The following is a 16,289-nucleotide window of genomic DNA, read 5'->3' on the forward strand; positions in this document are numbered from 1 at the left end:
AGGCTTTGGTTCTGTAAAAGAGCTGACGGTTTATTTTAAAATATGATGATTAAAATTCAAACTTTTTTGAGTAATTTGCTTTTTTTAAAAAAAAAATTGTGAATTCACATATTAAATGTATCCAGCATGTGTCAGTGGTAAGTGCCAGACTTGGGGTAGTCTTATACAGTGAGTATAGCTGAAAACCTACATTTTAGGAGGAAATTCAGGTCGTCTTATACAGTTGTACGCAGCATATTTGGTACAAGGCATCACAGACAACCCTGAGATTTTTTTCCCTGCGAGCCAGGCAGAAGTTCTACTTATCGGTAGTGCAAAATAACTACCAGATGCTTAACTCATGGGACCTTGGCCTTTGAGTGTGGAAGAATGAGGAGTGTTCTCATTAAAACGTACAGAGTTCATGAACTTGACAGGGCAGATGTGGGAAGAATATTTCCCTTGATTACATCTAGGGATCACAGGGATTAAGGTGTCAGGGAAACACACAAGCTGCAGATGATGGAATCTTGAGTGTAGAACAGGAAACAGAGTGTCAGACAGCATCCATGGATAAAAACAATTGGCAACCTTTTAGTCGGGACTCTCGGAAGACAAAGTTCCTCTATGAGGTCCAACTGCCCAGTACAATTGCTATTGGCTCCTGCACAAACTTCTTTTCTTTCTTTGGCTTGGCTTCGCGGACGAAGATTTATGGAGGGGTAAAGTCCATGTCAGCTGGCAGGCTCGTTTGTGGCTGACAAGTCCGATGCAGGACAGGCAGACACGGTTGCAGCGGTTGCAAGGGAAAATTGGTGGGTTGGGGTTGGGTGTTGGGTTTTTCCTCTTTTGTCTTTTGTCAGTGAGGTGGGCTCTGCGGTCTTCTTCAAAGGAGGTTGCTGCCCGCCGAACTGTGAGGTGCCAGGATGCATGGTTTGAGGCGATATCAGCCCACAGGCGGTGGTCAATGTGGCAGGCACCAAGAGATTTCTTTAGGCAGTCCTTGTACCTCTTCTTTGGTGCACCTCTGTCTCGATGGCCAGTGGAGAGCTCACCATATAACACGATCTTGGGAAGGCGATGGTCCTCCATTCTGGAGACGTGACCTACCCAGCGCAGTTTGATCTTCAGCAGCGTGGATTCGATGCTGTCGGCCTCTGCCATCTCGAGTACTTCAATGTTGGAGATGAAGTCGCTCCAATGAATGTTGAGGATGGAGCGGAGACAATGCTGGTGGAAGCGTTCTAGGAGCCGTAGGTGATGCCGGTAAAGGACCCATGATTCGGAGCCGAACAGGAGTTTGGGTATGACAACGGCTCTGTATACGCTAATCTTTGTGAAGTTTTTCAGTTGGTTGTTTTTCCAGACTCTTTTAAGTAGTCTTCCAAAGGCGCTATTTGCCTTGGCGAGTCTGTTGTCTATCTCGTTGTCGATCCTTGCATCCAATGAAATGGTGCAGCCGAGATAGGTAAACTGGTTGACCGTTTTGAGTTTTGTGTGCCCGATGGAGATGTGGGGGGGCTGGTAGTCATGGTGGGGAGCTGGCTGATGGAGGACCTCAGTTTTCTTCAGGCTGACTTCCAGGCCAAACATTTTGGCAGTTTCTGCAAAACAGGACGTCAAGCGCTGAAGAGCTGGCTCTGAATGGGCAACTAAAGCGGCATCGTCTGCAAAGAGTAGTTCACGGACAAGTTGCTCTTGTGTCTTGGTGTGAGCTTGCAGGCGATGGTTTATTTCAAAATCCTGTGATCACGGCGTCTGGATCCACAATGGTGGCACCTACTATGTTCAGCAGTGGCCTTGGAGGGAAGCAGAGGTCTAATGCAGGGCACCCGAAAATGGAGAGAACCCCCACCCCCCAGTTTATTTTGACGCATTGGCCATCCCTGCCATAGGTGCTATTTTGCATGGATATGCCCTGGGGTGGAGGTCCATTGGGGGGGGGGGGGGGGTGACACCATGACTTACTGCACTGGGTGACACCAATGGGAAGGGGATAGCTCTGAATGGAGAAGGAAAGGAGTGTGCAGCAGGAGGCAAGGATGGGGAAGAGAGGGAGACAGGGGAAGGGCCTAATGGAATCCGGAGAAACAAAGTTAATGCCATCTGGTGTTTCTGCCCAGATGGAATGTTAGGTGTTGTTCCTCCAATTTGCGGGTGGCCTTGGCTGTGCATGAGACCATGGAAAGACACGTCAGCGTGGGTATGGGGTGTGTAATTAAATGGGTTGCCACAGTCCATTGCCTCTCCATACATTGAGGCATCCTTTATCATAGGAAACACTCCATGTCCGACCTGAGAGAAGAGGAGATGCAGCTTGTTTGCCTCCGTGACCATGATTCCGGAGGAATTTTACAGAAAGACCACCAAGCAGCGTAGCCAGAGTTCAAAGCAGTTTGAGGCTTCTGGAGATGGTGGGCCAATCTCCAGCTTATCAGGCTTCAAAAGTAATTCCATCGTTGGGGAAAAAAAATAATAAATAAAATTGATGCGTTATCAATAACTCGAAAGACTATAGAGTTACTGAACTATAGGCTTTTATTGAAGGTCATCTTGTGCTGTGACCCAAGCTTTCTAGAGCCTTTATGCAGGGTCGAGGGTGGAGTCATGGGACAGAACAGAGCCAGATTAATGAGTATACAGCAATTCACCACAGACCCTGTGTTTGCCGCGGACAGAGCAGAGGAGCTCAACGAAACGGTCTCCCACCCTGCGTTGAGTCTCCCTGATGTAGTGGAATAATCTGCTCCTGCTACTTCTTGTATGTTCTAGATCCCAAAGAGCATTGGGCAGCGACTAAAGAAAAGTAAGATTGGCTTCATTTGCTCAGTGTCTTTCATGTCAGTTTCAAATGCCTTAAAACATGCTAAAACCTTGCAGATAAGACAGATGCTTGGCTCATTGGTGTCCTGTGAGAATAACTGGACAGCCTCATTGAGTGGTGTTGAGTGAGGGATAAGTGTTGGCCAGAACATTAATGAAAGATGCTGCATTTGTCTGTGAAGTCATCCCATGGGAACTTTTGTTTCTGTCAAAGAGCATATGCAGTTTGACATTAGAGAAGCTGTGTCGTACGCCATAAGATATCGGAGCAGAAGTAGGCCTTTCAGCCCGTCGAGTCGGCTCCACCATTCCTTCATGAGCTGATCCATTCTCCCTCTCCCCGGCCTTCTTCCCATAACCTTTGACTATTCGGATACCTATCAATTTCTCTCTTAAATACCACCATCGACCTGGCCTCCACAGCCGCCTGTGGTCGCAAATTCCAGGGGTTCACCACTCTGGCTGAAGAAATTCCTCAGCAACTCTGTGCTCTTCCATAGAACACTACAGCACAGGAAACAGGCCTAAAGTTGGGTGCTCTTGTTCTAGACTCCTCTACCATGGGAAACAACTTTGCCACATCTATATTGTCCGGGCCCCTTTCAACGTTTGAAATAATTCTATGAGCCCCCCCCCCCCCACCTTATTCTTCTGAACCCAAAAGAGAATGGCCCAAGAACCATCAAACGTTCCTCAGATGCTAATCCCTTCATTCCAGGAATCATTCTCTGAACCCCTCTCCAAGCCCAGCACATCCTTCTGGTTAGGTTAACATAGCGTTTAGCACCAGCAGTCAAGACCAGGGTTCGAATCCAGCGCTGTCTGCACGTTCTCCCTGTGCCTTCGTGCGTTTCCTCCAGGGGTTCCGGTTTCCTCCCACCATTCGAAACATACCGGGGGTTGTAGGTCATTTGGGTGCGATTGGCCGGCACAGGCTCGTGGGCTGAAATGGCCTGTTACCGTGCTGTATGCCTAAATTTAAATAAGGAGCCCAAAATTGTACTCAGTACTGCAAGAGAGGCCTCATCAGTGCTTTATAAAGCCTTCTTCCAGATAGGAATGCTAACATTGCATTCGCCTTCTTCACCCCCACACCAGCTCAGCCAACACCCTCAGATCCGCACTGCAATCTTTGCTCTCTGGCTTTGGAGTGGGTTTTAATAAAAAGCTATTATCGATACTAATGACAATGAAACTACCAAACTATTGTTAAAATCACCCAGCTTCATGGTGGGATATCTATTGTCTTTACCCACTTTCACTCTTATGTGCTTTCCAAAACTGCATTGAAGCAAGACAGTTCAGTAAAATTCAGATGGCCAATGATGTTGGTCACATTTGCATCCTGTGACCTGATAAATGGATACACAAATTCTTTCTATCCAGGCCACTAGTTCAATGTTCAAAATTGTTTTTATTGTCACATAATAATACAAAAAAACTTCCCTGCCATAAGGCAAACAAAGAGTCACTGTGAGCATTGCCTGGTGCCCTTAAAAACAGGAGAAAGAGAAGCAAAACCAGGTCCCTTCAGAGACACTGAGTGTCCGTAGATTTGCTTCCAGCCGCTCCGGCAGCTGCACAGACTTCGGTATTAACCACTGGCAGCCTGAGCTCCAGATCCAAACCTCCGGTACGATCAGGAAGCCTTCAGTGCCCAAAGCCCTATGGGAGCCCATTCTTGCCCTCAGCACCCTCTTGAATCCCAGTTCAATACTTGGTTGCCACGAGCCAGTCTCCAACAGCCTCCAGCCTGTGTGGGTCCTTCATCCACTGGTCCTTTGTTGTGGTCACCTTCTCCGTAGGGTCGTCCCCGTGCTTCTCTTTCTCAACAGGTGGTGTTCTCCCTGTTTCTGGTGTCCTGCACCGGTCCACTGCTCCCCCAGAGTCTGTAGCCCATGGCACGGTAGGCGTAGCGGTTAGTGCATCACCTTTACAGAACCAGTGTTTGGGACATGACCGGGGTTCGTATCCCACACCGTCTCTAAAGAGTTTGTACATTCTCCCCATGTCTGCATGGGTTTCCTTCAGGAGCCCCACTATTCAAAAACGTACCTGGTGTGTAGGTTAACGGGGTGGCATGGACGCATGGGCTGAAATGGCTTGTTACCATGCTGTATGTCTAAATTTTAATAAGTACACTGCCCAGCACAGCCACTGCCATCTTGGGCACAGGCCTCCGTGGTGCAGCATTTAAAAAGAAAGACCATATGTTCCTCTAACAGGCTGTTTGAAGCCTGTGTGGAGCTGGCAATGTCTCAACCGGACTATAGGCCCCTGCAGGGCAGTGCTGTGTCTCCACTCCCAGCTCTCCCTGGTCCACACCAGCAGCAGTGCTGCCGATACACCAGCTCTGGCAGTGCCGCCTTTTTTTAAATCTGATCTGGCTAATGACTGTTGTTATGCTACTTCATCCAATGCATGGGGGTACTGAGTGGTTTTCTCTGAATTTTTAAGTACAAAGTAGTGCTGAAATGTATCCACTTTATGTGATGTGGTAGAATGCACCATTGAGTTTTTATGGTACCTTGATGAAGGGCTCAAATCTGAAACATTGGTTATATATCTTTACCTTTGCTCCATAAAGTACACTGGTTCACCAGCTGAGTTTCTCCAGCGTTGTGTTTTTACCTGGTGTTAGTGCATTGAGGTGTTTTTGCGAGCAAGGTGAATGGAAATGAATTCAGCTCCAGGCTCTAGGAATGAGCGATCACTTCTCCGTGGCACTTAAAGGCATTCATTCTTTTTTCCAGACTCGCCTGCAGTCGCAAGACTATGGCAAGCACCTGCATGGGGTTGAAGACCTGCTTCAGACACACACGCTGGTGGAGGCCGACATTGCAGTCCAGGCAGAGCGAGTAAAAACTGTCAACAGTGGTGCTCAGAAGTTTACAACTAATGAGGAAGGTATGGCCTGTCCTTTCTTCACTGTCCCTTATTCCTCCAACTGGTGCACTTGGTGTGTCCTCCAGCCTTTCTCAACAAGGGCCAGAAGGGGCCACAGCATATTTAAGGGCGGGGGGGGGGGGGGGGCTGAAATCCTGAAATTTTTTTTTGATGTTCTTAGTGCAGTCATTCAGAGAGAACTATGGAAGAAATCAAATAAACTTGAATGCTTCAGAGGGAAGGGGGCCTATAAACTTTGGGCAGAGTCTTAAGGGGGCCAAAGCCTAAAACAAGGTTGAAAATAGCTGTACTGGACCAGGGCACTTGGGAAGTCAGAAGTTTATTGTCATCTAATTGCACGTCTTCTTCTTCTTTGGCTTGGCTTCGCGGACGAAAATTTATGGAGGGGGTAAATGTCCACGTCAGCTGCAGGCTCATTTGTGGCTGACAAGTCCGATGCGGGACAGGCAGACACGGTTGCAGCGGTTGCAGGGGAAAATTGGATGGTTGGGGTTGGGTGTTGGGTTTTTCCTCCTTTGTCTTTTGTCAGTGAGGTGGGCTCTGCGGTCTTCTTCAAAGGAGGTTGCTGCCCGCCGAACTGTGAGGCGCCAAGATGTACGGTTTGAGGCAATATCAGCCCACTGGCGGTGGTCAATGTGGCAGGCACCAAGAGATTTCTTTAGGCAGTCCTTTGGTGCAGCTCTGTCACGGTGGCCAGTGGAGAGCTCGCCATATAACACGATCTTGGGAAGGCGATGGTCCTCCATTCTGGAGACGTGACCCACCCAGCGCAGCTGGATCTTCAGCAGCGTGGACTCGATGTTGTCGGCCTCTGCCATCTCGCGTTCTCCGATCCTTGGTGCAAAGCCCCAGACGTACAATCAGACATAACACACATACTGGCCAACAATACATAGTGTATATACTCGTGTAATAGTTGATCCCATGTCATAGTCGACCCCCCCAACCCCAGCTTTTCTGGACTAGCTTGCATATTTTCTTAAATATTTTATTTACAAAATTTTCAAGTTGAACAGTGCAAACAACAAAATAAGTCTCCAAAAAAAATGGTGATATGCATCCATTAATAGCTATTGTCTAACTATAATTAACTATATCTTTCCTCCCCCTGAGAAAAGTAAGAAAAATAGAAAAAGAATAGAGGAAGTAAACAAGATAGTTCAAGACTAAACGGAAAAGAGAGAAAATAATTAGAGGTTGTCAGGTCTGCACCTTCCGGGCCTTAAATCACCTCACTTTTCTTTATCCAGGGGAGGGGTACAGACAGGGTGCTCCAAAACGAGGGGGGAATAAACTAAATACGGCTGCCAAATGTTGATAAAAACATCACATTTCTTTTTCAAACTGTGATTTTTCTTTCAAGGGGAACACAACTTCGCATTTCCATATTCCAGTGTGCCATTCCAAGATGGGAATCAGACTTCCAGGTCACTGCTATACATTTTCTGGCCCCCATCAATGTGATCTTTACAAATGGTGTTTGAAATTTGGACAGCCTCATTTTTGGTCTTACGACCGTGATGTTTCCTAGTAAAAACAATTCTGGGTTGTGTGGAAAATGTTCTATCATTTGTTAAAGTCGCGTGCTTTCCATATGACCCATATAATAGTCGACCCCTCATTTTTGGCTCCGACCACACACCCATCTGAGTTCCCAGTGCACCTGAGTTCCTGATGCCCCGACCGCAGATCCAGAACTTCCGTCCGCCACACATCCTCGCCCCGACCGTCCGCCCATCCAAGCTCCTGACATCCCGACTACAGATTCTCACCCTGGCTCCCCGCCCATCTGAGCTCATGACGTCCCGAGCGTGAAACTTTGACTCAGCCAGCCACTCATCTGAGCTCCCGGCACCCCGACTGCCCGTCCATCCAAGCTCCCAGCACCCCAAACACGGACCTAGCATCTGATCCCGATCATCCGAACTCACTTATTCAAGTATATACGGGGGGTTAGCAGGACAAATATTCACATATACAAATAAATGAATATTGTTTCGTGAATATGAGAGTCTCAGAGGGTGAGTGTGAACAGTTCCTTTGGTTGTTCAGTATTTTCACTGCCCGTGGGGAAAAGCTGTTCCTCAGCCTGGTGGTGTTGGCTCTGATCCTCCTGTATCTCTTTCCCAACAGGAACAGCTGAAAGATACTATGTGCAGGGTGGAAGGGGTCCTCAATGATTTTGCACCCCCTCTTCAGACAATGATTCCAGTAGTGGGGGGAACATTCTAAGATTTTTCTCCTGGTCGAGAAATTTCAAGTGTTAATGTGTGAATTGATGTACCATATATACTTGTGTGATAGTCAAAATTTTTTGACTACTTTTTTGGGCCAAAATAAAGGGGGGATTCGACTTTTATATATGGTGGATACCTACGGCATTCAAGGCATCGGGAGCTCAATGGCCGGGACTGGGTGGTGAGTCTGTGGTCAGGGCGCCGGGCACTTGGTTGGGCAGGTGGCCAGAGTGAGGATCCGCGGTTGGGAGCTCTGATGGCCAGGTGGCCGGGGCGTCAGGAGCTCCGGTCAGTGAGCGAACGGCTGGGGCGTTGGGAACTCGGATGGGCGGGCGACTGGGGCGAGGGATCTGTGATCAGGAGCTGGGATGGGTGGGTGGCCGGGGCGAGGGCCTGCTGTCGGGGTGTCTGGAGCTTGGATGGGTGGGCGGCCAGGGCATTGGTGGGCGGTGCCAAAAATATAGGGGAGGGGTTCAAGTTTTGCATGGGTTATACAAAAACACCCGATATTTGGATCAAAATTAGAGGGGGGCAACTATTACACAGTATCGACAATTACATGAGTATATATATCTTTTAGGAGCCAGACTTAGACACCAGCAAGTGAAAGGCTTCCTATTAGATCTGAGTAATTTAGATGGACAAGTGGGCCTGTAGTTTTACTTCTGTTCTTGCAGAGTCCTGTCTGGTAGCAGCCCAAAGTTCCCTAATTGAAATGAACTGCTCACAGCATGTGACAAATAGCCACCACCACTCACTTCTTCACTCCATTAAACTTCATTTCCATGTGTAACTTGGGTATTGCAGTACTGTATTAGAGACTACTGGTGTGTTGGTGGTGCTGCATAGAACATCCATTCTCAATGGGGATCCTATACCCCTCCACCCCCAGGGAGATAGCACATTTAAGTAAAAGCCTTGTATTCTTTTCACCTCACATAATATAAATACTTTTTATGTTGTCATTAGGAGAGAAGTACGGAAGAAACCAAAACTTGACTGCTTCACAGGGAAGGGGGGCGCGTAAACTTTGAGCAGAGCTGGAGAAAGTTTGAGAATAGCTGGCAGAGAACATAGTACAGGCCCATCGGCCCATGATGTTGTTCTGACCTATATACCTACTCAACAAGCTTAAACCCTTCCTACCTCATAACTCTCTATTTTTCTTGCATCCATGTGCCAGTCTAAGAATCTTTTAAAAGTTCCTATTGTACCAGCCTCCACCACCATCCCTGACAACGCATTCCAAGCATCCACTACTCTCTGTGTGTAAAAAAAATACTTACCCCGCACTTTCCTCACCTTTTGCTGTGCTCACCCTGGGGGAAGAGGTGCTGGCTGTCCAGCATCATAGTTGAATAAGGGGTTGCATTGCTGAATTAGTCAGGTGCAGAGGTCTGGAAAGGCAAGTCCTTACATCCACACACCTCATTTTGGTGGCCAAGGCATCCACATTTTAGTAAAAAATATGCTGGAGGAACTCAGCAGGTCACACACCATCCATGGGAGATAAAGATATATAACTGACGTTTTGGGCCTGAAGCCTTCGTTGGGGTAGGAGACCTGAATAAAAAGATTGGGGGAGGAGGGAAGAAGGGTCAAGGGAAGAAGCACAGGCCGAAGGTGATAATTGGACATGGATAGGAGGGCAGGAGAGGAAAGGTGGCTCTATCAATGCAGAACTGGAGGAAAAGAGATAGAGGGAAAGGGGAAAGCAAGAGTGGGAGACAGAGATGGAGGAGGGGGCTAACTGAAACTGGAGAAGTTGATGTTAATGCCAGATCTTTCCCATCTGAATTTTATTGATCATAAAAATTCCGAGGCAGGGTTTGATGATGTCACTGTGCTTTATCTTCATTACGAACAACATGGTCCACATTGGCAAAATTTATTATTGCCTCTCACCTCTACCTTTGTTTGTCCAGTATCCTATCATCCCTTAACCCCCTCCCCAGCACGCCTCTCCCCCACCCATTTTATGCTTGCTATCTCCCCTTCCCACTTTGTCCCAACAAATCCAAAGTTCAGATTTATTGTCAAAGTGCTTACCCAACATCACATACAATTGCACTCAAGAAACTAAATAAAGAGATGTAGCTAGACTTCATTAGTTGGGGATTGGGCTCAGGGTTGTGAACTAATGCTGCAGCTCTACAAATCTCTGGTGAGACCGCACTTGGAGTATTGTGTTCCGTTCTGGTCACCTCATTACAAGCAGGATGGAGAAGTTATGGAGAGGGTGCAGAGGAGATTTCCAGGAGGTTGCCTGGATTGGAAAATATGTCAAGGCAAGGTTGGCAGAGCTGAGGCTTTTCTCCTTGGAGTGAAGTAGGAGGAGAAGGACTTAATAGAAGATTATGGAAGACATAGATAAGGTAAACACTCAGCACCTTTTTCCCAGGGCAGGAGTAGCTCCAATGGATGGGGTTGAAGTGTGAATTTCAGGGTGTTAAGAGCTCTCCGATGGGCAGGCGGCCAGAGCTGAAGCGAAAGATTAGGGTTGAACTTCACACAAGATATGTGGAAAATTCCTGATTTGTTTGCCCAAAATTGGGGGGGAGGGGGGGGTGTTATTTATACATGAGATCGACTTTTACATGAGTATATTCAGTAGTTCTCAGTCATACCTGCCCAGTCTCCAATTGTTGATGAGCATTGATTAAGAGCTCTGTTTATTTTCTTGCCAGGTTACAAGCCATGTGACCCTCAGATAGTCTGTGACCGCATCGCCCACCTGGAGCTTTCCTATCAGGAACTATGTGAGCTGGCAGCTGAACGTCGGGCAAAGCTCGAGGAGTCCCGCCGTCTTTGGAAGTTCTTCTGGGAAGTGGGTGAAGAGGAGTCCTGGATCCGGGAGAAAGAGCAGATCATGTCGTTGGAAGACTATGGCAAGGACCTGACCAGTGCCATGCTACTGATCAGCAAGCACAACTCGTTCAAGGACGAGATGAGTGGGCGCAGTGGTCCCCTCCAGCAGACAATAAGGGAGGGAGAGGGCTTGATTGAAGAGGGGCACTTCGGGGCTGACAAAGTCAGAGTGAAGATTGAGGACATCCGAGGGCTGTGGGCCCACTTGGAAGAACTGGCAGCTCTCCGGGAGCGGAGACTAAATGAAATCGCTAACCTGTACCAATTCCAGGCTGATGCCAATGACATTGAGGCTTGGATCCTGGACACACTGCGCATTGCTTCCAGCACCGACGTCGGGCACGACGAGTACTCCACGCAGACGCTGGCCAAGAAGCACAAGGATGTGGAGGAGGAGATCCACAACCACCGCCCCACAATAGATGCCTTGCATGAGCAGGCCCAAAGCTTGCCAGACGACTTTGCCCACTCTCCTGAAGTGGATGGGCGGCTGCCCGCCATTGAACAAAGGTACGAGGAGCTGGTGGCCTTGGCACAACAAAGGAGACAGACGCTGCAGGACGCCTTGGCTCTCCACAAGATGTTCAGTGAGGCAGATGCCTGTTTGCTTTGGATCGAAGAGAAGGAGCAGTGGCTGAACTGCATGGAGATCCCTGAGAAACTCGAGGACCTGGAGGTTGTTCAGCACAGGTATGAAATCCAGAGTGAAGCTGCTTTTAAAACAAAGTCAAAATTTTGATAAAGCTGGAGTACAGGTTGAACCTCTGTTATCCAGCAACTCCCGTGGTCCACCACATTTTGAATCTGCCGGCGTTCATACAAACTCCTTACAGACAGCACAGGGCTCGAATCCCAATTGCTGATGCTGTCAAGATTGACTCTGCTGCTCTGTCTGTAAGGAGTTTGTACGAACGTCCCGATCACTGACACTGTAAAGGCATTGCGCTAACTGCTGCACCACAGTATTATTTCCTGTTTTAAGCTTAGGGGCTTATTTTCTGTTTTCTGACATTTTACGTTGTCCAGCAATGGCCAGGTCCCAACATTACCGTATTAAAGAGGTTCAACCTGCACTTCTATCTTCTTTCATGAAATGTATGTGTCAACGATGGCAGATAAGTCCATACCTTATTAGAGCAGACGTAGGCTATTTGACCCGTCGAATACACTCAGCCATTCCATCATGAGCTGATCCATTCTCCAACTCAGCCCCACTCCTCTGCTTTTTCCCCATAACCTATCAATGTCTGCCTTAAATACCACCATCGACCTGGCTTCCACGGCTGCTCGTGGCAGCAAATTCCAGATGGAAGCATTGTGAACAGTGAAGAAGGTTTTCAAAGCTTGGAGAAGAATCTGGGCCAGCTGGAAAAATGGGCTGAAAAATGGCTGATGGAATTTAATGCAGACAAGAGTGAGGTTGCATTTTGGAAGGACTGAGGGTGTGGTAGAACAGAAGGACCTAGGAATACAGGTACATGTAAAAACACAATGCAGAAGAAACTCAGCAGGTCCATAGTCCTCTGAGATGGATGCATAATTGACAGTGACATCATAGATGATGGGGTTGTAAAGACAACTTTTGGCATATTGGCCTTCAGTAAATCAAAGTATTGAGTATAGAAGTTGGTAAAGTTGTATTGGTGAGGCCAAATTTGGAGAATTGTGTGCAGTTTTAGTCACCTAAATACAGGAAAGATACCAATAAGATAGAAAGAGGGCAGAGAAGGTTTACTAGAATGTTGACCAGACTTCAGGAACTGAGTTACAGGGAAAGGTTAAACAGGTTAGGACTTTATTCCCTGGAGAATAAAAAAAAATGAGGGGAGATTTGATAGAGGTGTTTAAAATAATAAGGTGGATAGAGAGAGTAAATGTAGGTCAGCTTTTTCCACTGAGGGTAGGTGAGGTACAAACCAGAGGACATGGGTAAAGAGTGAAAAGGGCAAAGTTGAGGGGAAACTTCTTCACAGAGAGTGTTAGAAGTATGGAATGAGCTGCCAGCTGAAGTGGTGAATGTGGGCTCAATTTTAAAATGTAAGAAGAATTTGAACAGGTATGTGGATGGGAGAGGTATGGAGGACTGCAATACTGAAAGAAAAAAATTCATTAAAGTACAAAAGTAAGAATCTCTGATTGAGTTTGTCGATGGTGGAGGGGTATCCGCTGTTCTTGAACCTGCTGGTGTGAGGCTTGTGGCACCTACACCTCTTTCCTGACGGCAGTGCTCCCTGTCGATGTTCTTGACGGTGATGTCCTAAGGCTGTGTCCACATCCTTTAGCAGGGCTTTCCGCTCAGAGATATTGGTGTGATCTTTCACTGAACTATCACTCACTGTTTAAATTTTACATTTAGGTTTGAAACCCTTGAGCCAGAGATGAACAGCCAAGCCTCCCGGATCTCAGCTGTCAATCAAGTTGCCAACCAGTTGCTGAGCACCGAACACCGCAACAAGGATGAGGTCACTGGCATGAGAGACCAGCTGAACACCAGGTGAGCCCTTTACAAGCGCACAGAGAGAGACTTCTTGCACTGTTGATGTGGAAACAAGGTCAGCAAAGCACCAACAGAAATCAAAAACAGAATTGCCTAGTATGCTCTGACCCAATTTACAGTCACTTCTGTTTATTGTAAAATTGATGGCACAGGTACAGCCCAATAGAACAACAGGACACCACAGCACAAAACAGGCCCTTCAGCCCTTTTAGTCTATGCCAAACTATTTTTCACCTGGTACTTATCCCTGTGACTGCAGGAGGTTCAGAGGACAGTACAGACCCTTTGGTTCACAAAGTTATGCTGACCTATATAAACCTAGTCAACAATCTAAATCTTCCCTACTTCTCATCCATAATCCTCTTATTTTTCTTACAGCCTGTATAAAAGTCTTTTAAATGCCCCTATTGTACCAGCCTCCAGATGCTCCACTTGAGCCCATACCTTCCCCCTCACCAGCATTCAGGGCCCCAAATAGTCCTTCCAAATGAAGCAACACCTCACGTGTGAATCTGCAGAGGTCATCTGGTGCTGCCGCTGTGGTCTCCTCTACATCAGAGAGACTGGACGCTGACTGGGAGATCAATTTGTTGAGCACCTTTGCACTGCAGTAGCGTGGATCTCCCAGTGGCCACCCATTCCAATTCCCTATCTCGTTCCCTTGCTGACATGTCTGTCCATGGTCACATGCTCTGACAGACAGAGACCACCCGCAATTTGGAGGAGCAACATCTCATCTTCCATCTGGACACCCTTCAACTAGATGGCATTAGTATCGACTTCCCTGGTTTTTGGTTAAACTGCACCCCCCCCCCCCTTCTTCCCCCATCTTCCTTGTGCTGACAAACCTGCTCACCTCAATGCAAGTGTTCCGGTCAGGCCCTTGGCACATGTCCCTTGCATTGGCAACCCAGCTCACCTTGATACAAGTGTCCTGGTCAGGCCCTCGGCACACCTCCATTGCACTGGCAACCCAACTCACCTCCGTGCAAGTGTCCCGGTCAGGCCCTTGGCACACCTCCCTCGCATTGGCAACCCGGCTTACCTCCACACAAATGGCGACAGCAAAAATCAAGGGAGTTTTCAGTCTTTCCTGTCACTTTGCAAAAGAAGTGAAAATACTCCACAGTTTTTGTATGGGATCTTATTTAAAGTCTGCCCTGCACGCGTAGTGGAGCAAACCTTCACATGTCCTGTCAATTATCAACAAACTCTCAGCACTCCCCTGCGGGATCCATCCTCCCAGTCCAACTGCCGTTGGCTTTGTGTAGTCTTTAAACGGCCTGTTACCGGTGGCGATGATGGTTTATTTTAAAATATGCTCATAAAATTAAAATCTTAACAGGGTAATTTGATATTAAAATATTGTGACCGCATCACTTTATTGGTCAGTGATAAGTGCCAGACTTGGTGGAGTGGGGTGGAGATGTTGTCCTATACAAAGGGTAAGTGGAAATCCTGGGTGCTTGTCTGATACAGAGTCATTCTATACACTGGCATATACAGTAGTCCCACTGACCAAATTTTTCAATGTCAAAATTAAGCCCGCATTCACCACTTCAGCTGGCAGCTCGTTCCATATTCCCACCACTCTCCGTGTGAAGAAATTCTCCCCCGAATGTTCCCTTTAAACTTTTCCCCTTTCACCCTTAACTCATGCCTTCCAGTTTTTTTAAATCTCCCCTAACCTCAGTGGAAAAAGCCTGCTTGCATTTTACTATATCTGTACCAATCGTAATTTTGTATTCCTCTGACAAACCTCCCCTCATTCTTCTAGGCTGCAGGGAATAATCTTTTTAAAATTTTAATTTAAAAAAATTTAGACATACAGCACAGTAACAGGGTCCTTCGGCCCATGAACCCATAACGCCCTAATTGCACCCAATTGAACTGCACCTGCGGTACGTTTCTGAACGGTGGGAGGAAACCGGGCCCCCCGGGGAAAACCCACGCAGACAAGGGGAGAACAGAAAGTGCGGATTCGAACACCAGTCTCGATCCCTGCCGCTGTAACAGGGTTGCGCTAACCGCAGCTTAACTTTTCCCTGCTACTCAGTTGTTTTGGTAACGCCAGCCAAAAGAAATAAGTTAGGCCATTCCCACATCCTTAAATTAATATAAATTTGTCACAATTTATGTAAATGAGTGAACAAAATAACAAAATGGAAGAAAAATACTCAAAAAAGTAGGATTCATCTTACTCCATTTTATTCACTCATTAATGTAAGAAACGGGAATAGATGAGGCACATTCCTGCTTATCATACAGAAAAGCCTAAGCATCACTTTCTTGAAGCAGGGCCTCGAGGGTGATAATCACTGATTTACATCAGAGCTACATGCTAGTCAAGTCAGGAATAGAAAGGTAGGCCAGGTAAATGTGTGTCTCAGGAGCTGGGGCAGAGGACAGGGATTCAGGTACTTGGAGCTATTCCAGGTAAGAGGTGTCCTGTACAAAAGGGACTGGTTACATCTGAACTGGAGTGAATCACAGAAGTCTGCAGGCACTGTGAGTGCAGCCAAACCACACAGTAAATGCTGAAGGAACCCAGAAGGTCTTGCAGTGTCCATAGGAGGCAAAGATATATATTAGCAATGTTTCGGGCCTGAGTCCTTCTTCAAGGTATAAGCAAAAAGCAGACAGGTGTAAGAATAAAATGAGGAGAGAAAGGGGCAGAATGGGAAGGGGAGGAGACCAGCCCAACATATGAAATTGGATATGATAAGAGGAAAGGTGCGAATTGATTTTGGCTCTGTGAAAGGAGACGGATAAAGGAAGAGGGAGTGAGACAAAATTAGAGGAAAGGAGACAGGGGGATGGAGATGGGGGTGGGGGGGGTGGTGGAATTGTAATGGAAACTGGAAACGTTGATGTTATAGCATTCGGTTGGTATGTGCCCAGATGGAAGATGAGGTTGTTCCTCCAATTTGTGGGTGGTCTCAGTCTGGCAGTGCGTGAAAAGACGTGTCAGCAAGGGA

At 47.2% G+C, this 16,289-nt stretch overlaps 1 protein-coding gene across 7 annotated transcripts in view; it reads left to right on the forward strand.

Moving 5' to 3' along the window:
• The window catches only part of LOC138740832 (spectrin beta chain, non-erythrocytic 1-like), a 393,831-nt gene that overhangs the window by 256,063 nt on the left and 121,479 nt on the right, over window positions 1-16,289 (forward strand). For all 7 annotated transcript variants that reach the window (XM_069894022.1, XM_069894016.1, XM_069894017.1 and 4 more), the window contains 3 exons: window positions 5,556-5,709; window positions 10,634-11,504; window positions 13,171-13,308. In XM_069894022.1, coding sequence (XP_069750123.1) covers window positions 5,556-5,709; window positions 10,634-11,504; window positions 13,171-13,308 — 1,163 coding nt within the window. The remainder of the gene's footprint in view (window positions 1-5,555; window positions 5,710-10,633; window positions 11,505-13,170; window positions 13,309-16,289) is intronic.

The sequence above is a fragment of the Narcine bancroftii genome, chromosome 8 (genome assembly GCF_036971445.1).
Source record: "Narcine bancroftii isolate sNarBan1 chromosome 8, sNarBan1.hap1, whole genome shotgun sequence".
NCBI lineage: Eukaryota > Metazoa > Chordata > Chondrichthyes > Torpediniformes > Narcinidae > Narcine > Narcine bancroftii.